Source organism: Aotus nancymaae, unplaced genomic scaffold, assembly GCF_030222135.1.
Source record: "Aotus nancymaae isolate 86718 unplaced genomic scaffold, 86718_ANA_hifiasm-v0.15.2.pri h1tg000008l, whole genome shotgun sequence".
Classification (NCBI taxonomy): Eukaryota; Metazoa; Chordata; class Mammalia; order Primates; family Aotidae; genus Aotus; species Aotus nancymaae.
Genome location: NW_026988419.1, coordinates 28,816,873 through 28,841,693, shown reverse-complemented (window position 1 = coordinate 28,841,693; position 24,821 = coordinate 28,816,873). Strand labels below are relative to the sequence as shown.

The 24,821-nt window shown below is 41.7% G+C and overlaps 1 protein-coding gene across 2 annotated transcripts in view; it reads left to right on the top strand.

The window, feature by feature from the left end:
• The first annotated feature begins 6,792 nt into the window (after positions 1-6,792).
• PARD3B (par-3 family cell polarity regulator beta) overlaps positions 6,793-24,821 on the top strand; it is a 1,134,301-nt gene continuing 1,116,272 nt past the window's right edge. For both annotated transcript variants that reach the window (XM_064373118.1, XM_012446125.2), the window contains exon 1: positions 6,793-6,912. In XM_064373118.1, coding sequence (XP_064229188.1) covers positions 6,793-6,912 — 120 coding nt within the window. The remainder of the gene's footprint in view (positions 6,913-24,821) is intronic.

Below are 24,821 nucleotides of genomic sequence, written 5' to 3'. Positions count from 1 at the left end.
CATATATGTAACTTCTCCAGATCTTCCTCTTTTTGAATATCTGCATTTTCCAGGATTCTAGTCTAAGCTCTATTGCCTTTTCATCTTAAACTTCTTCTTTGGATTGATCTCTTCTGTTCTGACAAGTTCAACTCCAATCTATGACCCCTAAATCTCAATATATAGTCTTTAGACTTTCTCCTGAGCTCCAAACTTTGTATTTCTAGCTGACTAAACCTTTTTATGTGGTTGCTTCACAGGCACATCAAACTTAGAACGTCCCAACTGAACTCACTCTTCCCCCCCCCAACATCTGCAGGCCTCCCCACTTTCCCACTCCCTTAGCTTTAATTAAGAATGTCTTTTTTTTTTTTTTTTTTTTTGAGATGGATTCTCACTCTGCCGCCCAGGCTGGGCTCACTGCAACCTCTGCCTCCCAGGTTCAAGCAATTCTCCTGCCTCAGCCTCCCAAGTAACTGGGATTATAGGCACATGCCACCACACCCAGCTAATTTTTGTATTTTTAGTATAGATGGTGTTTCACTATGTTGGCCAGGCTGGTCTTGAACTCCTGACTTCAGGTGATTCACCTGCCTTGGCCTCCCAATATGCTGGGATTTCAAGCATGGGTTACCATGCCCTGCCAATAATGTCACTTCTTAACCAGTTGTCTGAACTGTAATCCAGTGTTTCTTAATTTTTCCCCAAAGCCTTATCATGCTCTATCACAAATCCAGAAAGATATCTCTAATCTTCCCTTCTTCATCATCTATATTGCCTTACTCTTTTAAGAGGCCACTGCTGTAGACAATCTCTTCGACCTCATTTCCTGCCCATCTTCTGGCCCATTAATGATCCGGGAACCAAACTGACTTTTTCTTAATTCCTAAAACACTTTACTCTTGGTCTTATCTCAGAGATATTTGCATTTGCTGTTCACCTTTTCTCTGGGTTCTTCCCAAAGTATCTTTTTTTCTCTTATCCATCCAATGTAAATAGGTTCTCCCTTACCCAATTATTATTACACAACCCAGCTGTTTATACATTTTATTATACTTTATAAAAATGTGCAAATATTTTGTTCCCTTGATTAGTCATTTATTATCTGTCTTCCTCACTAAAGTCTAAGCCTCATAGTCACTTTGTGCTCATTTACATTATAGGTGTTTAAAAACTACTGTTGCATTAAAAAATGAATGGTGGATTGAATGAACTAAGCAGGGGATTCTGCTTCTTCCTGTCTCCCAGGTCCTCTGCATTCCACCAAACACAAATCTGATCATGTTATTGTCCTGCTTAAAATCCTTTGGTGGTTTATAATTTTCTGTAATAGTCATTTAAATACTCAGCAGACTTTTTTGATATCTACGATTGTGGGGAGAATAACTGTTCAGAATCTTAAGTTTAAATTGCAACTGCAGGAATAGATAGAAGAATGAATAGCATACCAGCACTTCCTACCCAATGAGAGTTCAAAGTCTTGAGCCATGGCTGGCCACGGTGGCTCATGCCTGTAATCCCAGCACTTTGAAGAGGCTGAGGTAGGCAGATCACCTGAAGTCAGGAGTTCAAGCCAGCCTGGCCAACATGGAGAAACCCTGACTCTACTAAAAATACAAAAATTAGCCAAGTGTGGTGGCACGTGCCTGTAATCCCAGCTACTCAGGAGGCTGAGGCAGGAGAACTGCTCGAACCCGAGAGGCAGAGGCTGCAGTGAGCCAAGATGGTGCCACTGCACTCCAGCCTGGGCAACAGAGTGAGACTGTCTCGACAACAACAACAACAACAACAACGACAACAAACCACAAAGCCTTGAACCAATGTTGGTCAAATATCTAATGTTATAAATTCTATTACCAGGCAGGCAGGGAAATGAAGAAAGCACTGGACTCTGATCCAGAGGATCTGGGTTCTAATCCTGGCTGAATCAGTTTCCTTGACTAGTCCAGTTTGCTCATCTGTAAAATGAGGATATTGTACCAAGTAATCTCCAAAGCCCCGTTCAACTCTGTAATTCTGTGATTCTCATGTACTAGATTAAATGTTTCAATATTAATTTTTGAGCATCAAATGAAATAACATATAGATTGTAAACTAGAATACACATTTTAACATTAATTTTGCTATGGTTCTGGCACCCTCATTACAGAGCTAGTTACACTTGGTCTCCAGAAGTTGTGTAGTTGATGTGTAGTTTCTACATATTGTTTGAATTGTTTCATTTTGGAAGTAGTTTCAGACTCAAAACAAGTGACATTTAAAAATACTAGCAAATGAAAAAAAGTTGAAGGAGAGCAATATATCTTGCCTACTGTGTGTTGGGTGCTTTATGTATGTTACACCTTAAAATAAAGTTACCATCCCATTTTACAAAAAAGGATAGTGACATGTGCCTAAGATTACTTAGCTTATCTACTGCTTATCACTCCTCATACATGACTTAAACACTGACATCCCGGGCCAAATCTCCCTCTAGCTTCTGTCAATTATATGGATTACAGTTTGCTTCCTCTCCAAGTAAAGGGATATAAATGAGAATCAGAAAGCCAGCTTCGGTAAAGTTAGTAGAATTGAAAAGAGAACTCTTGGTTGCACCCTTACCTCAGTTCAGAAGCTAACCTTGGACAGATGTGCTTGTTGGAGAGCACCCCTGACCACTGCTGTTGGCCCTTTTCCTAACAGTCTTTTACAGACACCTAGAGGTGGAAGGAGCCGGTTTTATCCTGAGTAGGGCCTATTCCTGTGCTTACTGTTAATGGGCCCCAATAAGCTTCAGAGAATGAGATCACACAGTGAGGAAAATATTTAACTAATAATCAAAATTAACAATATAACAGCATCAGAACAGTTTCCTTGCTTTTGGTTATTCATTTTACTTTTTTTTTTTTTGGAGACGGAGTTTCGCTCTTGTTACCCAGGCTGGAGTGCAATGGCACTATCTCGGCTCACCGCAACCTCCGCCTCCTGGGTTCAAGCAATTCTCCTGCCTCAGCCTCCTGAGTAGCTGGGATTACAGGCATGCGCCACCATGCCCAGCTAATTTTTTTTTGTAGTTTTAGTAGAGACGGGGTTTCACCGTGTTGACCAGGATGGTCTCGATCTATTGACCTCGTGATCCACCCGCCTCGGCCTCCCAAAGTGCTGGGATTACAGGCGTGAGCCACCGCGCCCGGCCTTACTTTTTTTTTTTTTTTTTAAGAGATGCTCATTTCATGATTCAGTTCCTTTTCAAGAAAACAAACTGAGGGAAAATATTAGTTTCTACAGAGTAGAATTCAATATGAGGAGGGGTGATCTAGCTGTATCATTTGTAGAGACTTGTGAGTCTTGCTTATAGGATAGGCAAAAAGATGGACCTTCCAAAAAACTGGTGGCCCATAAAATTCCCATTAGGATGAAGAGCATTGTTATTTGTACATCCAGGAGAGCTACAGAAATAATAACCAAAAACGTCAACAAATAAATGCCATGCAGTATTTATAGACTAACACGTCTAAAGAAGAATCCATTCTTGCCCAGTTAAACACTAACCCAGACACTTTGCTTTTAAATATAAAAAGAAAAAAGTGAAAAATAATCCCCATTTTTCTCTTTCTTTTTTTTATGCAGTCCTTGCACCTTGCTTTCAGAAGGGAGCAAAGAACATGATCTATTAATGATCCAAAGGTTTTAGAAATAATTTAATTAGTAAAATTGATTAATTTTTTTTGTGATAAATAGTACTTGCTATAAATAATTCTTTGAAAGGTGAAAATATTTTGTTTAACATGTGAATCGATTACTGGTCAACTATAGATTAAATATTATCATTCTTCATTCAGTATAAACCTGATAGTGGCTGACATTTTAGTTAAACTTTCGCAAGTCAGGGCGGTTTAATAATATTGGTCAGGATTATTGTTCTCTGTATAACATTTCTTTACTGGCTACTCCAGTACTTGCTAAGTTGTTGGATAACAAATGGAAAAATATCATATCACAGGCAATATTTATCCACCAAGCAGGCAAAACAAGAAAATGGAACCCAGGCCTAGAATCCTCTAGTATTACTCAATCAAGGCAAATTATCTATTGTCTTCTGCCCAGGTGGTCCCATGGGGCATGAAATACTGATTTAGGAATTTGCTGGGTATGAATGACTGTGTGTTGCAATTGTGTTCTTTTTTAAAATCACTTGTTGATATATGATAAATTGTTTTATGTATGCTGTGATGAGGCTGAATAACAAATTAAAGCTGGCTGTTTAATAAACATGAAATGTCAATACTAAACTCTTCATACTAACTTAGGGCTATAAAAGGTCACCCTGTGGTGTGCAGAATTGCATAATACACCATTCTCATCCTTGTCTAGAGTCGTCTCTTCATCTCACGATGGCATGGCCTCTGCTACATCCCCTAAGTCCTGATTCCAACTTCCCAAGTGGAATTGGGAGAGCTGGAATGTTCTTTATGGTTCACATGAAGATTCTCAAAGCCAGGACTTTGGGTAGGGGGTTCTAAGTATTGGGAAGAAGTTAAAGTTGGTCTGAGAAGGAGTTTGTGGAGAAGAACAGGAGCTATTTATGACTGGAGCAGCAGAAAATGAGTCTGGAGCAACTGTAAAGAAAAAAGCCACAAAGCAGGAAGGATGGCAACATGCAAAGTTATTTCATCATTGGAAAATCTTTGCTCTGTATCATTCTACAGGTCCATGAAATACCCAATATTAAAAGTGAGGGCCACACATTAATGCATGACATTAGTATTTATTTGTTTGATTTACTCATTTGGTACTTCCCATGTAAGAAGCAGCACAGCTCTTACAATGAAGACTCTGGAATCAGATGGCCTGGGTTTTAAGCTAGCCTCTGGTACATTCTAAGAATGAGATTTTAACCAAACCATTTAACCTCCTTTGGTCTCAGCTACTCATCTCTAATAAGAGGATATAGTGCCTCCTTTGAAGAGAGCTGGCCTGAGAATTGAGACCACACTGAGGAACAGATAGAGCCAAGAGCTGGAGAGAGCTGGCCCCTGAGGATATGGTTTGGGTTTCTGCTTTCAACCTTGCCTCAAGGCAGTGTTCTCTGGATCTTCTGATTCTATGAGGAAATCGATTCTGTCTTTGGTTTATTTAAACATAAATTAGTTTGTATTGGATTTGCAACCAAATTACTATGGACTTGGTTTACATGATCCTCTTGGTTGCCACTGACCTTCTATACATAGAAGACAACCAATATGTATTTATTGAATGTATGAATGAGCTAATTAAAAAAACTCTCAAAACCCATAAATTTAATCTCCTGTGCATTATGATACCGTCCTAGGCAATTCAAGTTCAACGTAAGTGTGTCCACATAGGAGTAAATCCTTCTGTAGGGAAACACATGATGCAGCCCTGAGGGTCTTATAGGATGGCTAAGAAAACTGCTGGGAGAGACCAGAGATTGAGCTCCGAAGACCTGAGTTCTTTTCAACAGAACTAACACCACCGTCTGTTGACCTCTCCGGGGCACCATTCTTTATGCACAAGATGCGAAGAATAGTATCTACCTACGGGGTTGTTGTTAAGTTCAAAGGAGCTCATTTACATGATAGCTAAGAATGAAACAAGTGTAATTTGTTGATTTCCCCCCACATAGTCCCATTTCAATTGGTGTTAGATACACACTTGCCAAATCATGAACCTAAAGGTGTTTAACATTTTTTTCCTAATAAAATGCACAACAGTAGTCGCATTCCAGAAGGCTATGTGTCAACACACGCGATCATATCTGGGTTTGGGGTGCGACCTTTGGCCGAATACTCAGTGTCCTCGTCTGTAAAAGGAAAAGGTTCCCTTCAGCTCTGCTATCCCAGGGCTCCAGACAGCAGCTGCAAGGCTGTGCTTAAGCGAGCTCCTAACAGGCCCTCGGGCCACTCCAGACTCTCAGCACCTGGCAGTCTCGCCCCCGGGGTGTTTTCGGTGGGCGTGACTAGAAGCACCTGCTCCTGGGCTCCTTTTGCATCTTGCTGCAGTCCCCTCCTGTGAAGGGTGCAGCTCTGCAGTCTCCTCGCTCTTCTCTCGGGTGTGCTTTCTGAGATCCGGTTTCAATCCCCGAGTGGGTAGCCCTCGGGTCCCCTTACAGCTCCCCAGAGCTCCGTGTGCATGCGTGCGAGAGGGAGCGAGCCAGGGAGCGACCCAGCTGAGGGGACGAGGCTCCCGGGCTCCACTTACCGGCCCGCAGAGCCTGGGCACGGCGTCGCCCAGCCCGCGGCGGGGCCGGGGAGCGCAGCGGCCCCTTTAAGAGCCGGGCCCAGGCCGGCCCCGGGACCGCGGGAGCCCAGAGCGCGGGCGCCGCGGAGGAGTTGGGAGCCGGCGCAAAAGTTTCCTCCCAACTCCAGCCCGGCGCGCCGCTGCTGCCGCCGCCCACTCCAGCCCGGGGCCTGGGGCCGGCCCTGCCACCGCCGCCAGGGCCAGGGCCAGGGCCAGCGACAGGGCAGGGCCAGCAGTTTCGCTTTGGTGGGCGCGGAGCAGCCGCCAGGGCCGGGCAGGAGCGGAGCGGGAGGTGGAGGAGGAGGAGCCGGGCCGCAGAGCCGCCGCGTCCCGGGCCGCCGGGCACCTGGGAGGTGACCCCTCTCCGTGGCCACCCCTCCCCGATTCCCGCTGCCCTTCGCCTGCCCGCGTGGAAGGGGCGCTGCCGCGAGCCCCCGGGCCTCAGGGTGCCCCGGGGAGCGGCGCCCAGGGTCTCCGGGCCCACCCGCGCCTGGCGTCCTCCGAGAGTGGGGGCTGCGCCCGCGGGATCAGACACCTGTTCGGCCCCGCCCGGCGTGGTCGCCGGGGGCCAGGATGAAAGTGACCGTGTGCTTCGGCAGGACAGGCATCGTGGTGCCCTGCAAGGAGGGCCAGCTGCGCGTCGGCGAGCTCACCCAGCAGGCGCTGCAGCGGTACCTGAAGACCCGGGAGAAGGTGAGCGCGGAGCGGAGGAGGGGGGCGCGGCTGCCGCCAAGGCACCTGCTAGGTGCGACCCGGTGGTGGTGGCGACGCTCAGGGGGTGCAGAAAACCCAGGGGATTATGGGGCACTGCCTGTAGCTGCAGCTGTTGTCTATTGCTAATATCAGAGACCTGGGTGTCTTTCGGCATTTGTGGGCCTTGAACTCCGAGAGTTGTGGGTGGAACTCCTTAGAACTGCCCAATCTGGGGACTTAAACACCAAAACCACTGACTCGGGATCTGCACTTTAACGAGATCCCCAGGTGATTGGAATACGCACTGAAGTTTGAGAAGCACCGGTTTAGAACTTGTTTGAGGGAACGTCTTAAAAGGTGCTGCTTATCTAAGTGTGATTTTTGACCCATTAAGGCCTGCCTCACTTCGGCTCCTTGGAGTTAGAAAGTTGATTGTGCAAGTGACACATACTCAGAAGTTAGAACTGATGGGGCCTTTGGAGTTTCAACCTTGTGAGCTGCCCACTCTCAGTGACTTGGGCGGGAACGCAGGTGGGAGAATGCTGTTTGCTTATCCAGCCAGTCTACATTTTGAGTGTTTTCAGTTTAATGCCACAGATTCTATGAGCATTTACCATGTGTGTGGGCTGTTGTTCAGGTCCTGGGTGACTATTAAAATGAGAAAGATGTCCCTACCTCTGTCGCTGAAGTCAAGAACAAGTAAAAATTAAGTGAGAATTTTTTTTAAAAGTGTGGAATACATGATGAGAAAATATCTGGCGCTAGAACCTATGCCTAGTATTTGGGTAACATTGGGCCTCTGGGACTTCCTCGATGAAACTTTTAAAAATATATTGGATAACCTTTTAATTTTTCGAATCTTCACATGGAACATTTTGTATGTCTCAAATCCTCCTCAGACAGGGCAAGTCACAAATTCTTGTCTTAGAAGCTAATGGTTCTCTTAAAATTTGGTCTCAGGCCATGTGACTAACATAGTAGGCTGGTCAATCTAGTGATGGAAAAATGTAAATAATCTTACATTTTAACTTCTTATAGGTTATCCAAAGCATAAAGGTAATTATTTCTTACAAGTATATGGTTTAGGGATTTAAGAAAATACTTGCACTGTCTTTGCCTCCATTAAGAACTATTCTACAGAAAAAAAAAAAATCCAGCTCTGGATAAATACATGTGTATGTTGCTTTGGATACTCAAGAACTGGGCCAACCCCTAAAGATGAACTCTTTATTGATGGAATTGAGAGGGAGGAGGGAAAAAATTAAAGTGGTTTATAAAACCATGTAAAAATCTACTGCAATGGTGTGTGTATGTTTGCCATTGTTAAAATAGCGTGTGCTGTTTATATCGTAGTTCAGTTAACTGAGATTTAAACAAGTAACCAATTGTCTATTAAATCATATTTTACTACCTCTTGAAAGTGGGCTAAAATTAGTAGTAACAACATTACTCCAGACAAATTACTGAGATCTCATTGAAGGATTGTCTTACTGAGTTGAAGTTACTTTTTAACTGTTAAAAAATAATTTACGCCCTCAAATCTTGTATACTTAGAAGTTTAGTACAGGGAGCTGTCCAAGTAAGAGATAAGCTACAAGCTTGTAAATAATATGAAGAGAACTAACCAGATGGTATTTAATGCACTATAATTTGATCGTAAAAGGTGGTAAAAAGCTATTGATATTCTGGAATGGAAATGTAACTTACAATGTCACAGAACCCATGCCATAATTGTATTGATCAGTTTACTGTTACTACCAGACTTGTATTTTTCGGTTTACATTTATGTATTAGTGAATGTGACATTTAAAGGTCACCTACAGCATATAAATTCTCCTTTTTTTTGTTTTTAAAATTTCCTTTTAAGAAGTAGTGATGATTTTTTCTCCTCCCCAAATATTCTTCGCCCATAGTTTCATTTTAAATATTGTAATCATAACAAGATTTAACTAATATTAAATGGTATTGCTAATGGCACTGAAAGGTCAATAAATAACAAATTCCATGATTTTATTTATTTTTTTTTAAATGAGAAAGGGCCAGAAATGTCAAAATTCAGTTTGAAGAACAATGTGTAATAAATTCACTTTCCATAAATCAGTGAAAGACAGTTAAAAGGCTTGTCTCCCTAGACAGCAAGGTTTTAAGCCCTGCTCTTCATACTAATAATCACATTAACAAATAACATGTATTGTGCTTATTCTGTGCCGGCCCTGTTTTAAGAGCTTTATGCTTATGACTTACTTCTCACAATAACTTCAGGAGGTAGGTACTTTTATTTTCCCCATTTTACAAATCGGGGGAAAAAGAGACACAGAGACATGACAAGTAAGTGGCAGATTTGGGTTAAGAAACGAGGAACTGTATTTCTAGATCTTTGCTCTCAGCTATTAACTGCATAGCCTAGTACTATGTATGTTGTTATGAATTGAAATTTATTCATATTATTTAATGCTTGTTTAAAAAAGGCATTTATATCTACTAACTGCTATATCACATCAACCTAAGAATAGCATTTTTGCTTCTTGAATAGTGATGGACAACCCACAAGTTTCTCTTAATTATATCTTTTGTGAGGTCAACATGTAGAAAGTCTAGTTTCTGAGGCAAATATTGTAGGATTTGCAAATCAACTATGAAAAATATTCCTCAATCTAACTACAAATGAGAAAATGGGCAAGATCTTACACATCCAGGTGGGGAGTGTATAAAGAAACAAATCTGGTGAGAACATGAATGTAAATGTAAAGTAAGTCCATTTTTTCCTGAGGCACTGAGTAATTTAGATGGGAGAAAGACATGTTTCAAGATTGAGGCTGGAAGTTGAGGTTTCTAGAGTTTGGAAAGTAAGTGAAGCCCAAGGATATCATTCCAGATTTCGTGGACAGCATCTGAGAAATAACCACTACCTGCTGAGAACAAAGAAAACGTATTTTTGAAATGTTGGGAGCCCCTAAATCAACATCAGATAAGGCCATAGGTTGGTGCGATCCTGAAGATACAGGGGGAGCTTTTGGGAAGGCTTTAATTATGTTCTGAACTCTGGGACTTTGAGGTTCCTGCCACCATTTGATGAACTCCATTGGAAAGGCGGTAGACTGCGAGGTAATAACTGTGGGATTGCTTATCTCGGAATCCTGGCACTTTATCAGTGTCCCAGCCTCCAAATACAATTTAGTGAAGTTGTTAGTGGAGAAGTGATTGTCGTCTTACGTACTCATGGTGGAGATCATTGAGTAATTAGTTAAATTTATCATCAAAATTACGTGTCACAGGTGAATGGATAATTAAGTTTTCTCCTGCAGGGACTCCCAACCCTGGCTGACCATCATTCACCTCTAATTTTCACATTTAACATTTTAAACAGTACAGATACCTGTGTCCCTTTCCCCGAGATTCTCATTCATTGGATTTGGAGTGGGTCCTGGGCATAGGTATTTTAAAAAGCACTCCAGCCTATTCTAATGCCTGGCCAAAGCTGAGAACCACTAATCTACTCCTCTAATCTTTTTGTATTGCTGAACTCATTGGATTTTAAACTCTTTTGATGGCAGACGCTGCGTCTTAGATGTCTACACACCAACCTATTATTAAACAACTGTCCCTCTACTACTCTTAATGAATTCTTCCTACAGAAGCTGCTCAAATAATTGGTTAAGGTGAACATTCACTGTATATACACAATTGTCCCTTAGTATCCACAGGGGATTGGTTCCAGGACTTCCCTTGGATACTAAAATCTGCAGATGCTCAAGTTCCTCATATAAAATGGTGCAGTGTTTGCATATAATCTACACATATTCTCCTGTATACTTTAAGTCATCTCTAGATTATTTATAATACCTAATAAAATGCAAATGCTATTTAAACAGTTGTTATACTGTTTAGGGAATAGTGCCAAGAGAATTGTCGGCATGTGTTCAGTATAGATAAAGTTTTTTTCCAAATATTTTTGATCTGTGGTTGGTTGAATCTGCAGATGCAGAATGCATGGATGCAGAAGGCTAACTGTGTGTGTGTGTGTGTGTGTGTGTGTGTGTGTGTGTGTGTGTGTGTATACACTGATGAGGTGAATAAGGGACAGGCTTGTCTAGTAATGAGGATGTATAGTGTATTCAGGGGTTGAAATGAATGAGAATTAAGAGCATCGAATCCATGGGATAGTGGGCATGCTGGAATTTACAAAGGCCAATTTGTGGATCTGACTGTGTTTTCCTTTTTTAAAAAGGAAAAATTACATTTGATAGGGTTTTCAGGATGAATCTTTTCTGTATTCAGGTATTTTGAATAATATGTTTGTTTTACAACTTGGGGCAGCTTCCCAGAACTGGGAATAGGCTGTTAAGACTAACAATTCTATTCTCTGATTAACTGTAGGATCAGAATCGAAGAGAATTTGTGTAGTGACAAGAATCTGATATGATAATGTGTGGGAGTAGTCTTGAGGAATAGGCTAGAACTCTTGAATTTCTAAACTTTTGAGGCTTTGATGCCTTGTTACCTAAATAGATTTTAATGCTCTTATATACATAAGCTAGATCCAGACTGGATTCTTCAAATTCTTTTCAATTTATTGGGCACTGACTTAACTTGAGTGCTTTATTTCCTATTCAGACATCTCTTCTTCACAGCATGTGGACAGAACTGACTCGCCATTAGCATTACACATGCTTCCAACTTGGTTTTGGTTCTGCTACTCAGCTTGCATTGAACAGCTTCTAAGTTTGCAAACAGAGGGCTCGTGGGGCCTGCTGTGACCCACAGACATATTTTCATAGGTCTGCTCAGTGTTATATTTTGACTTAGTTGTCAGCATTTAAATATTTTGAGATTTCATGCAAAACTCCAGATTCCTATCTTCTTTGGGGGGAAAAGCAAATCAGAAGCTCTGACAATGCAGGGCTTTACTTTCCCACATAGCAACCATCAGTTGGAGCTGAGACATCTCTGTTATCTTTAGAAGGAATTACTAATGCTTCAGTCTCCATTATTGCTTCCCTAACAGTGAGGATAAGTTATTGTCATCATGCTTGACTGTTTTACTCTGTGCTCATTTTCTCACTTATGGCCTTAATACATTGTTGCTATTTGCCTGGCCTGCTGGTAGGCATTTGAGTGTGCGCTCCTGGACTCTCTCTTCCCTCCCTCCTTTCTTTCTCTTTCTCTCTCACACACATACCCTCACACCCTCTGTGTATAATCCATGCACATAGGGTTTGCTGAACCGGGTTTGGCCAGTTAGCTGAACTGAGTTAGTTGCTCTGTGTGAGATTGGGAGCCACAGCCCTGATTTGTAGCTTAAGGCCCTGTGCTTAATCAAGTGGCTTAGTTAACCAGGAATTCATTCCCAGGGTGTTCTGTGCCATGGATTCCCATTGAAGAAGTTAGGCAAATGGTAGTGTTGTCAGATTTTTGTGAGACTATTTTCAGAATGGACTGTTACAGATATCTGAAGAGTGTGTTACAAATTCAGAGCTTTGGGCCTCTCTTGGAAAATCTAAAGCAATGTAGTTGAAATAGAACTTTCTGGGCTGAAGAGATGTTCTAGGTCTGCATCTTTCAATAGAGCAACCACTAGACACATGTAGTTAAGTATTTGAAATGTGCTTAGTGCAACTGAAGAACTGAATTTTAAGTTTTAATTAACTTAAATGTAAATTGCCTCAAATGGCTTGCTTTAGTGGACAGTTCAGGTCCAATGCTCCTCTGATGGGTTTTGTTAGCTGCTTTTGGAAACCACTGGCTTAAAGCCCAGATCCCAGGCAGCCCTTAACTTGACGTTGCTAATCAGTTCTGTTGAGAACTTTGCCATCAGAAAGGGATCTTCAGTTAATCTTTGGTATCCACAGATGGTGAAGAGAGAGTCTTTAAACCTTAAATTCTCCACCTAGACACTAGCACAAAAACTGGTTGGGTTGGAGAGTAAACCTAGATTGGCCTCAGTTTATACCTTTGGTGTAAGAAGCTAAGGATGTACATCCTCTGTCTCCGGTATTGGGCAGAGAGTGAGCCAAAAAGGAGCAGTGAACAAAAATATGGGCCATTTTTAGTGAGATTTAGATGCTTCTCGACTGGTAGAAATACCAAACATCTTTAAGTCCCAGCTGTTTATCTTTGTTTTTGTTGCATTTGCTTTTAGGTTCGTGGTCATGAAATCCTTGCCTAAGCCAATGTCTAGAAGGGTTTTTCCAGTGTTATCTTCCAGAATTTTTATGGTTTTGGGTCTTAGATTTAAATCCTTTATCCATATTGAGTTGATTTTTGTATAAGGTGAGAGACGAGGATCCAGTTTCATTCTCCTACAGGTAACAAGCCACTGATCCCAGCACCATTTGTTGAATGAGGTTTCCTTTCCCCACTTTATGATTTTTGTTTACTTTATCAAAGATCTGTTGGCTGTAAGTATTTGGGTTTATTTTCAGGTTCTCTGTTCTGTTCCAGTGGTCTATGTGCCTATTTTTATACTAGTACCATGCTGTTTTGGTGACTATGGTCTTATAGTAAGGTTTGAAATCAGAGCTTTTGCATAGCAAAAGGAACAGTCAGCAGTGTAAACAGAAAACTCACAGAGTGGGAGAAAATATTCACAATCTATATGTCTGACAAAGGACTAATATCCAGAATCTACAATGAATTAAAACAAATTAGCAAGAAAAAACCAATCCCACCAAAAAGAGGACTAAGGACATGAATAGACAATTCTCAAACAAAGATATGCAAATGTCCAACAAACATGAAAAAATGCTCAGCATCACTAATGATCAGGGAAATGCAAATCAAAATCACAATGCGGTACCACCTCACTCCTGCAAGGATGGCCATAATCAAAAAAATTTTTAAAAATAGATGTTGGTGTGGAAGTGGTGAACAGGGAACACTTCTACACTGCTGGTGGGAATGTAAACTAGTACGACCACTATGGAAAGCAGTGTGGAGATTCCTTAAAGAACCAAGAGTAGAATTACCATTTGATCCAGCAATCCCACTACTGGGTATCTACCCAGAGGAAAAGAAGTCATTTTATGAAAAAGATACTTGCATATGCATGTTTATAGCAGCACAATTTGCAATTGCAAAAACATGGAACCAACCCAAATTCCCATCAGTCAGCCAGTGGGTAAAGAAACCATGGGGTGTGTGTGTGTGTGTGTGTGTGTGTGTGTGTGTGTGTGTACTGATGGAATACTCCTCAGCCATAAAAAAAGAATGAAGTAATGGCATTTGGAGCCAGCTGGATGAGATTGGAGACTATTAGGCTAAGTTGAAGTAACTCAGGAATGGAAAACCAAACATTGTATGTTCTCACTCATAAGTGGGAGCTAAGCTATGAGTATGCAAAGGAATAATAATGACACAAAGGACTTTGGGGACTCAAGGAGAAAGGGTGGGAAGGTGGGTGAGGGATAAAAGACCACAAATTGGGTGTGGTGTATACTGCTCCGGTGATGGGTGCACCAAAATCTTACAAATCACCACTAAAGAACTTACGTAATGAATCACCACCTGTTCCCCAATAACCTATGGAAATAAAATAATTAAAAAATACTAAACATTTTAAGCACCTGCTTCCTGGTACCTACAGTCTCCTGACTTTTTTCCTATCTACTGTCCATTCTCAGGCTCTTTGGCTGGTTCCTTCTTTCCTTCTCCACCTCAGTGCTACAATACCCCAGGACTCAGTTCTTAAATCTCCCCGTCTCTCTACTTAACAGTAATATGGTTCCAAATACCATTGGAGTAACTCCAGCCCAGGTCTCTTCCCTGTACTGCCCACTCTATATATGGCTGTCTTCTTGACCCTCTGGATATCTGATGAGCATCTTACACTTATAGCATGTCTCCAAATGAATTCCTAATCTCCAACTCCAAATCAATGCCTCCTCAATCTTAGCATGTCATTAAATGGCAAGGCCATCGTTCTAGCTGTTCTGCCAGAAATGCTTGTCATCACCCTTGACAGTTGTTTTCCTCTCATGATCCACATACGGTCAGTCTGCAAATCTGGTTGGCTCTGTTCTCGTACTAGATTTGGAATCTGACTACTTTTTCCCTCTCTTTCCTGTTGGCATATTGGGGCTTGTTTAATTAGTTTTTCTTTAGATAGACTTTAGTGTTTCCATTTCTGACCCCCATACTCCCATGATACTGTCTCTCCTTAACACACAAGCTAGAGTGATAATTTAAAATTCTACTCAAAATCTTCCAGTGGCTCCCATATCTCTTAAATGGCCTTTGAAGTGCTATGCAATCTGACTGTCCATGCAGAAAAAAGTTAACATAGCAGGCCTGAGACTACTACCCTTAGAAAGGCCTGCTTGTGAAGCTAGGCCTTGGTTGGTGGCATCTGGAAAGTTAGCTTTGTGGAGGGTTCCCACCATTCCCTCATCGGAATGGCTCACTGTGCAAAACTATTTCTGCAAACAATATGGCTTATGCTGAACACCTGTTCTTTTACTGAAAGTCTAGAATTTTTGTATATGCTAAGCAGAAGATACTTATGTGATCAGTCCACAGTGAAAACCTTGGGTGCTGAGTCATTATTGAGTTTCCCTGGTAGGCAACATTTCACACATGTGATAAGAACTCCCTGCTGGGGGAATTAAGCAAGTCCTCTCCACAGGGAGAAGACCCTTGGAAGCTTGTGCATGGTTTCCTCCAGACTTCACCCCGAATACTGTTTTCTTTTGCTGATTTGGCTTAGTATCTTTTCATTAATACATTATATCCACAAAGGACCTGACACAGTGACTCACACCTGTAATCCTAGCACTTTGGGAGGCTGTGGTGGTCTGATCACCTGAGCTCAGGGGCAAGACCAGCCTGGGTAACATGGCGAAACCCCGTCTGTACTAAAAATACAAAAATTAGCTGGGCGTGTTGGTGCACATCTGTAATCCCAGCTACTTGGAAGGCTGAGGCAGGAGACTCACTTGAACCTGGGAGGTGGAGGTTTCAGTGAGCCAAGATTGCATCACTGTACTCCAACCTGGGCAACAGAGCAAGATTCTGTCTTTAAAAAAAGTATATCAACAACTATGAGTATATGCTGAATTCCTTGAGTTCTCTTGACAAATCATTGAATTTGGATGTTCTTCGGGACTCCGATACCCTCTCTTACTGCTCTGACCTCGTCATCTACCACACAGCTGTCTCTGCTCCTGCTTCAGTCATGCCGATCTGTTGTTATTCAAGTGTGCCAGACAGGCTCTTACCTCATGCTGTCTTCTCTGCCTAAAATATTTTCTTTCAGTTATCTACCTCTGCTTCTTTCATAGTTTCCATCTTAAATACTTGTTTTCTTCTTCAGGAAGCCTTCCCAACCACCCTATTTATAATTATAACCCTCCAACCACCTTTTCTATTGCCCTTCCATGATTTAGTTCTATCCACGGACCTTATTCTTCCTACCATACCCCTTATTTTTGTTCATTTCTGAACCCTTAGCTCCAGAACACCACCAGGTCATAGTAGGATATCAGTAAGTTCTTTTTCAAAGAAGGAGTTCTACCATGGGTCCATCACCACCTATTGCAGCTATCTCTTGTATTATAAACTACTACCAAAATGTAGTAGCTGAAAATACTACTCAACAACATGATTGTGTAGGTCAGGAATTTGGACCAAGCACATGGGGGAAGTCTCTGTGTGGTGTTTTCTAGGTCTGAGATGCTCAAGATGGCATCTTCACTCACATGTCTGGTGCCTCAGCTAGAATGGCTCTACTGACTGGGAGCTGGTTGCATCACCTTGCCTGGTGATACATGTCTGAGGCCTTGGTTCTTGCTGTCAGCTGGGTTCCTTGGTTCTCTGCCCTATAGTCTCAGGACCTGATCCTCCTCACATGGCCTCTTCTCATAGTCTCTGCAGCAAGATGGCTGGACTTCTTACTTGGCAGGTCAGGGATTTTCATGCTGTCTTAATGTCACTCTCCATTTTATTACAAATATATTCACAGTTTGCTTAATTTGCATGAGTGTAAAAATATGTGTATAAACTTAAAATGGAGCATTTTCAGAAAATTGGGCAATAAATTACCTAACTTTGTGGCATGTCTGTTAAGGCCTCATCATTCAGTTGGTTATGCTGGTTTTCACACCTTCCCCTGCAAAACTGTTCTCAACGAAATTATCAAGATGTAGTGGCTAAAGCCCACGGTTACCTTTTATTTCTTGTTTTTGATGAGTTCCCACCTTTTAAAGCCCTCTACTCATGGACCTTCCAGGATTTTTAAACATCTGTCTTCTTTTAGTCTCCACAGATGCCCTCTATACTGTCTTCTTGTATGCTGGTACACTGGGGTTCTGGCCTTGTCCTCCATGGGATCTCATTCACTGTGTGGCTTCACCTATCCCCAAATATACACTTCTAGCCCTGAACTTCCTCCAGACCCCAATATCTCTCTGCCTGTGGACTTCATCCCCTGGATGTCCCACATACAATTCAAGCCCACTGTATTCTCTGTTAATCTGCTTGTCCCATTCCTTGTAGCCTGTTGCTTCACACATTGCACCATCATTCACCTGGTTGTCTAATCCAGAAACCTGGATACCCATCACTCCTTCCTCATATTCCACCACATGTCCAGTTGGCCAAAAATTTCCTCTGATGCTTTGAAGTGATCTCTCTTGGATCTGCTTCCTCCTTGTCTTTACATCCCAAGAACACGGAGCTAGTCTTATTTATTTTCTTATCTCTGTTTTTAGCATAGTATTTGATATATAGTATAGATACTATAAATGCTTGCTAAACTATGGCAAATTCTACATTTTAAAAATAAAAATGAGAATGACCTGTAGTCAACACGGTGTTTGTAAGTTTGGAGTCTTTATATATGGCATAGTGGTTTTTTTAAATCTAAATGCAACTTTTCTCTTGATTGTCTTCAAATGCCTCATCATCTCCACATTTGCTGTAGGCAGTGGTTTAGTGGTCCATTATATCTGCCACACTGATTGTCTTAAATAACAGTTTCAAATTCTGACAGGTTGACTTGCTTAGATTTTTCAGACTGAGTGCTCTGTAGTTCTGGATTTTCTGTGAAGTAACATCATGTTTTTGCTTCATGCAGATTTGTGTGATGCAGTCTCTTGTGTTTGAACAACGTTTGATTTTCAGCATTCATTAATTTCATGTTGATTTAAAAATTATCTGGATTATCTCAATTTTGATGGATTCTTTATTTTTGACAGGCTTGATTATCTCTATCTTAGGAGCTACTAAAATTGAGCCTGCCTCCTGTTGCTGGGCTCAACATTTTGATTGCTGAACTGTCATTTTTGGATTGCAATGTGGTGGAATTGCAGGATATCAAGACAGACCAGTTAAAAAGGTTTTCTCTCAATTTAGCCTCTATCAGATGCAGTGCCAAGTATCTTCCAGATAAATATGCCTGCATTGACTGCTCTTGTCTCTGCCTCAAGTTGAGGATGTTAAACTCTCTGGGTGGTCCTGGGCCTTGGACAAGTAGGTGGTGGGTCCAATATGGTGTTGGAAGCTGATGGCAGAAGAGACATCCTCAACTCTTGGCTCATCTATCAGCAAGACCAGAGAGCCACTCTAATGGGAAGTGATCAGAGCTATTTTATGGCCTCATTTGGGGCAGAAATGAAGGGCTTATGGGGAGCCCCCAGGCATAGACTTCTGATACATTTTTAGAGATATTTAGGGTATGTTTGCTTTTTTTTTTTTTTTTTTTTTTTGACATGGAGTCTCATTCTGTCACCCAGGCTGGAGTGCAGTGGTGCCATCTTTGCTCACTGTGACCTCCACCTCCTAGGTTCAAATGATTCTTCTGCCTCAGCCTCCTCCTGAGTAGCTGGGATTACAGGTGCCTGCCACCACGTCTGGTTATTACTATTATTTGTATTTTTAGTAGAGACAAGGTTTCATCATATTGGCCAGGCTGGTCTCAAGCTCCTGGCCTTAAGTTATCTGCCCTCCTCATCCTCCCAAAGTCCTGGGATTACAGGCATGAGCCACCATGCCTGACCCCCATTATTCTTTTATAGAGGCCTGAATCCTAGAATTTGACCTCTAGCAATGATGGACTTTTGAAAAAGGATATGTAGATGTACAGTCATCCCTCAGTGTACTTGAGGGCATGGTTCCGGGACCCCTATGTATGCCCAAATCTGCACCTACTCAAGTCCTGCAATCGGCCCTGCAGAACCATATCTCCTACAAGTCAGCCCTTCATGTACACGAGTTTCACATCCTGAGAATACTGCACTTTCGATCCCTGTTTGGTTGAAAAAAGTTCTGTACATAAGTGAATCTGCACCGTTCAAACCCGTGTTGTTCAAGGGCCAGCTGTAACTTGTGCCACTCCTCTCTACAGAGAGGTGGCCAGATTCTGCAAGCAGTGCAGACGTAGTAAGGTACCTGCCTTAAGCATGATGGGAACTCACTGCAGTTTCTTAATTCCATGAGCATCACCTAAAAAAATGTGCCATGTATTCAGTGAGGTCTCAGTCAGACTTATGATTAGGGGATCCTATGTGAGGGTTGCCTATAAAAATCTGATCATATAGAGGCATTTCAGTCACATGGGGGAAGATTTAGATAGTGACTTTGGGTCAGTATTGTGTTTTCTGCTGGGGATGTAGAGTAAAATAAGACACAGTTCCTGCCCACAGTGGGCTTATGATTTAAGAGGCATAGAGGACTATGGAAACAAAGCGGCATGGTGTGATTGAGGGGCTTTGTTTGGGGCAAGGAGAGGTGGGAAGTTGGTCAGGTTTCACTCCATGAGCTGTACCTGGCCAGGGGTTTGAAGGATGCATGGACACTTGCCAGGGCAGTAGGAGTGGAAGAGAGGGCAGGACATGAGGGAGGGGTGGAGGCAGCCTACTGCTGTATGTTTTGTTTGAAGGAGGAGGCTGGGGAGAAGAGGATAGAATTATGGGAAGTTTCTCCAGGGCAGTTGTGGGAGGGGTAGTAGAGAAACGAGTAAGTCAAAGCCAGAGTTAAGGAAGAATTCTGGGCAGGATGGAGATACTGTTGGACTTAACTTTTTGTATTGATTGCCCTAGAGAGTGGAGCTAGAGGGAGCTGGGACTGGAGGTAGAGAAACTGACTCAGGTCTTGCTATGGGAATGGAGGTTAGACGTCTTGAAGCAGAGCAGAAATGAGCTTTGAGGTTTAAAAAGCAAAGTAATTAGGCTTGGGGATTGACTCTAAGTGGGAAGAGAAGTGTAGGTGGAACTGGGGAGAGGAAGCAGACTCAGACATTTCAGTGAATATGCCTATGTTCTAGCCACCCAGGTCTGGGGTTCAGAGGTAAGTAAGACATGGCCTTTGCCCTACAGAGCCTGATAGCTAGGGATGGGTGAGGTGGGAGACCAAGAACAGTTGAAAGGGTTGGTGAGCAGTGTGAGGACCTGGAGAAATCAGAAATCCTGAGTTTGTAAACATGCCAATCTTTTGTACCAGTTGTTCAGCATTGGATTAAAGCCTTGATTCAAGGTTGGGATTAGAGGGCAGATGTGGGAACAATCTGGTGCCCAGAAATAAAAGTTGTTAGGCTCAATTAATGAAAGTGTAAATGACATGGATGGCTTTTAGACTTTAATAGTCACAGTGCTGGAAATCTTCCATTGCTCCTCCAGACCTGCTCTTGACCCTTTGCCAGTCCCCTCTGTGACCAAGGAGATTAAGCTGAGTGGACTTTCTTACCCTCTGGCTTCTAGTTAGTGTTGGCCACTGGGGAGGTCCCAGCAAGAGGACAGAGGGTGGGCAGCTCCCTTCCTACCAGCTCACTGTGGGTTGGGTGCTTCCGTTTCCTAAAGGCCACAGCTCCTGTTAGGCAGCCCTCTCTATGTGCTTGTTCCCCTGTCCTTTTTGTTTTTTTTGAGATGGAGTTTCATTCTTGTTGCCCAGACTGGAGTGCAGTGGCACGATCTCGGCTCACTGCAACCTCCACCTCCCTGGTTCAAGTGCTTCTCCTGCCTCAAGTAGCTCCTCCCGAGTAGCTGGGATTATAGGCATCCGCCACTGCCTGGCTAATTTTTTGTACGAGCCTACGCCCCCGGCCATCTCCACTGTTGTAAGGCCACTCCTTCCCCTGGCCTGTTGGGTCTCAAACTATGGCAAGGGATTGCCACTATTAGGAGCATTGTCCCTTGGTGGTTTAGTGCCAAAGTTTGGACTGATAAAGACAGTAAGAAATACTTGCCTGCATGACTCAGTATCTACAACACACACACACCTCCCTACCTGAAACAAAAGTTTTGTAAGAGTACTCACCTTTAATGTGAATGATACCCTCTGATTTCTAAATTCAATTCGTTTTACTGAAAAAGTAGTTGGGGTATACTAAATTGATTTCACGAATGAGTTAGGACTCACAGTAAAAAAAAAAAAAAAAAACAAAAACACTGGAGCTTCCTGATATTTAGGGACACAGGTTGGACCATCAGATCAAGTGACTCAGAAATCCCCACAGTGCTAAGATCTGATTGCTTATAGATTTAAGCCAAGTGTGAGGCTTAAGTTAAACTTCTAAAACGAAGTTAAACTCCTCAAATCAAATATACATTGTAGGTGTTAATACATGAATTTTTCTGTGGATTATAATGCCAAGTACCTTATATATAATAGAGATAAGATTTGGATCTTGAGACGTGTGTATGGCTACTGTGTGAACTAAGAGTCATCCTGGCCCAGAAGTCCCTGTGGCTTGATCAAATTTTGGAGAAATGGAAAGAGTTTTACTTGTCATCTCATACTTCTTTTGTCATGACATAGTAATAGTATTGGTAACTTTAAATATTAGGTCTGGATTACTTCCTTTTGTAGCAAAGAGTTGAGGAAGTGTAAGATGGATAAGTAATTCTTGTCTATGTATTTATAGGCACATTTACAGAGATTCAGTGGGCTTGAGTTTTGACAGCAGTGTTTGATCAGAAACATTTTCCCAGAATCTTAAAAAAAAAAACAAAAAAAAAAAACTGCAGTTCAAATATTTCTAGTAAAAAAAAAAAAAAAAAAAGCTTTTTTGGTTGCTGTAACCAGATTTGTGTTTCTGATTTTTCTCTGCTTTGTTTCACTTTTGTCTGCAGCTAAGGAAGGGCCACTTGGGAAATGCAGCTATGGGTCATAAGGAGTCCCTCACTCTATTGCTGTATGTTTCCTGGGGCTGCCATGACAACGTACCACAAATTGGGTGGTTTAAAACAAGAGAGATTTATTTTCTCACAGTTCTAAAGGCTGTAGGTTCAAATTTAAGGTGTTGGCAGGGCCGGCTTCCTTCAAAGCCTCTGGAAAAGGATTCTTTCTTGCTGCTTCCAGCTTCTTCTGGTAACCCAGGGCATTTCTGAGCTACAGCAGCATAACTCCAATCTCTGTCTCCATCTTTACATGCCATCTTCCTTCTGTGTCTCTCTCTGTCTCTTCTCCATTTATAAGGACAGCAGTCATACTGGATTAGGACTCACCCTAATGACCTTATCTTAATTTGATTTCATCTGTAAAGACCCTGTTTCTAAATAAGGTCACATTCATAGGTGTGGGGCTGGAGGGCCTGGAATCTCCGTATACTGTGTTTTGGAGAACACACTTCAACCCATAATAATGGCTATTTGTTTTAATCAGTTTTTTCCTTGCTTTTCCGATAAGATACATCTGGAATTCTGTTGATTTCTCCATTGCCTTCTTTACAATATTACTCTCTATTTCTCACCTTGTTGCTCCAAAATGGTCCACAGATAATTTTCATTCTGTATTATTGAGAATTGAAGGTTACTAGTCTGATTGACTTATTTACTACCTTCTCCACATAAACATTTTTGTATCTGCATCCTTGTTCGCATTTAACTTTTCAGGTGACACTTTTGAGACTCATGTATGTCCTAAATTCTTTCTTCCATTATATCCTTTGTGGTCTGCTTCATTAAGTGTTGGTTGAAGTCCAGCGGCTGGCATGGATTACATTCCTATTCAGTCTGTAATTAACTTCATTATAGAGGTGGCAGGGGGTGCGTTTTGGAGCATGTGTCATGTCCCCAACATAGCACAGTCCCTTTCCTTTGGGGCTTCACATGCATGCATTTTGAAATGAAGAAAGCAATAAGCAGGTGCCAGATGAGTTCCCTGGGCATTCAGAAGGGAGAGAGCCCACAGTAGGCTGGAATGACTGAGTGTGAAAATGAACAGAATTTAGATAAATGCAGTAGAGGAGGAGGGAGAGTGTATCATGTGGCAGAGATGATGGAAGTTGAAGTATTGTAGTAGTTACTAATACGTTGGTCCTAACACCCCTTTGCCCTCATGTTTCCTTAGAAGACCTGAAGGAATGTTTTATATGCATATTATTTACCACATTAGAAATCAAAAGTGAGATATTAAAAAATCAATTGATTTAAAATAGCAAAATGCCCATTACAAGTGAAAACACTTATTTTTTAGGAAAAATTACTATTTTCCAAAACCAAAAAAAAAAAAATTGTAGTGAGAAGCATATCACTGTATACCATTTTTTGCAGATCTCTTTAATATTTGGCTTATTAGCTGGATTCTCAAATCTGCTTTCTTATTCAATCTGTTGCAGTGTTGTTTTGATTGAAATATATGAAGAAAATCCTGCCTCATACAGATATGTAGTTGGAGAGGGACAAGTGTTTTAATAGCTTTGTCAGATAATTGCAGATATGCTTTTTGTATATATACTACATGAAAGTTCAGTAAGTGATAGTTTCTTTTTCTTGCTTAAAACATACATTCATATATCACAGTTTCTATGGGTTAGCATTCTGCACACAGCTTAGCTGGGTCGTTTACTTAGAATTACCAGGCTGCAATCAAGACGTCACCTAGGCTGCACTCTCATCTGGAGGACTGACTGGGAAGAATCTGCTCCAAGCTTACTTGGGTTGTTAGCAGAATACATTCCCTGTGTCTGTAGGATTGAGGGCCCTGGCTATTAGCTAGAGGCCCTGGCTATTAGCTAGAGGCCTGGCTATTAAGCTCCTGGAGGCCACCTCTCTTTCCTAGAGGTCCCTTGCAGTTCCTTGTTATGTGGGCTTTCTCAACCCAACTGCTTACTTTATCCAGCTAGCAAGGAGTCTCTAGAGCAAGTCAGCTAGCAACACGGAGTATTATATAATACAACCTAATCACAGGAGTGACAATTCAACATGGTTTCTTAAAGGTTTCTTGCAGTGTTGAATTTGGAATCACACCGGAGAAAGTTTCATACTCTGTTATAATGCATTGGTTCATGTGGTACTTTGACAGATCTTCTATTCCTGTGTAATTTAATACCATAGATTGGTTATTTGGAAACTGTTAATTCACAGAGTTGTATCAGCTTTCCAAATGTTGACATATTTCATTATATATCATCAAACCCCACACATATTAACATTACTATCAATTTCATCAGAAACATCTAAGTGTTGAGAAGTTATCGAGCTCACAGTGGTGGATACAGGCATTATAAAATTTTAATTTTTGCATTATTATTGGCAACTAATACTGTCATCTATTTTCTTTGAAGTGCGGAGGTACACATCATTCATTCTAAGAAATATCTACCAAAAGCTCAAGTATAAATATCCAGAGTTCATCAGCCAGTCATTGTCTTCAAGTAAAAATGGTACACCATAGAAAAACCAGTTCAGCTTTCAACTCAGTCAATCAATCATAGGAGTGCTTTTCTCTGAGGTGACCATAGCACTTCAGTATGCAGCAGAGTGCTTTATGCATACTTCTCATTTCTTTACACACAATGTCAAAAAGATGTGAAATCAAGGGTCAACAGATAATAAAATTTTAACTGCTTGATCAAGGGCATTCTTAAATTATTTTTTTTACTGCAGATGAATAATGTGGCAGTGAATAATGTTAATACAATGTCTGCTAGTATAGTTTACTGTCACTACCTCCATTCAGGCTAAGGCACCAGTAGTACA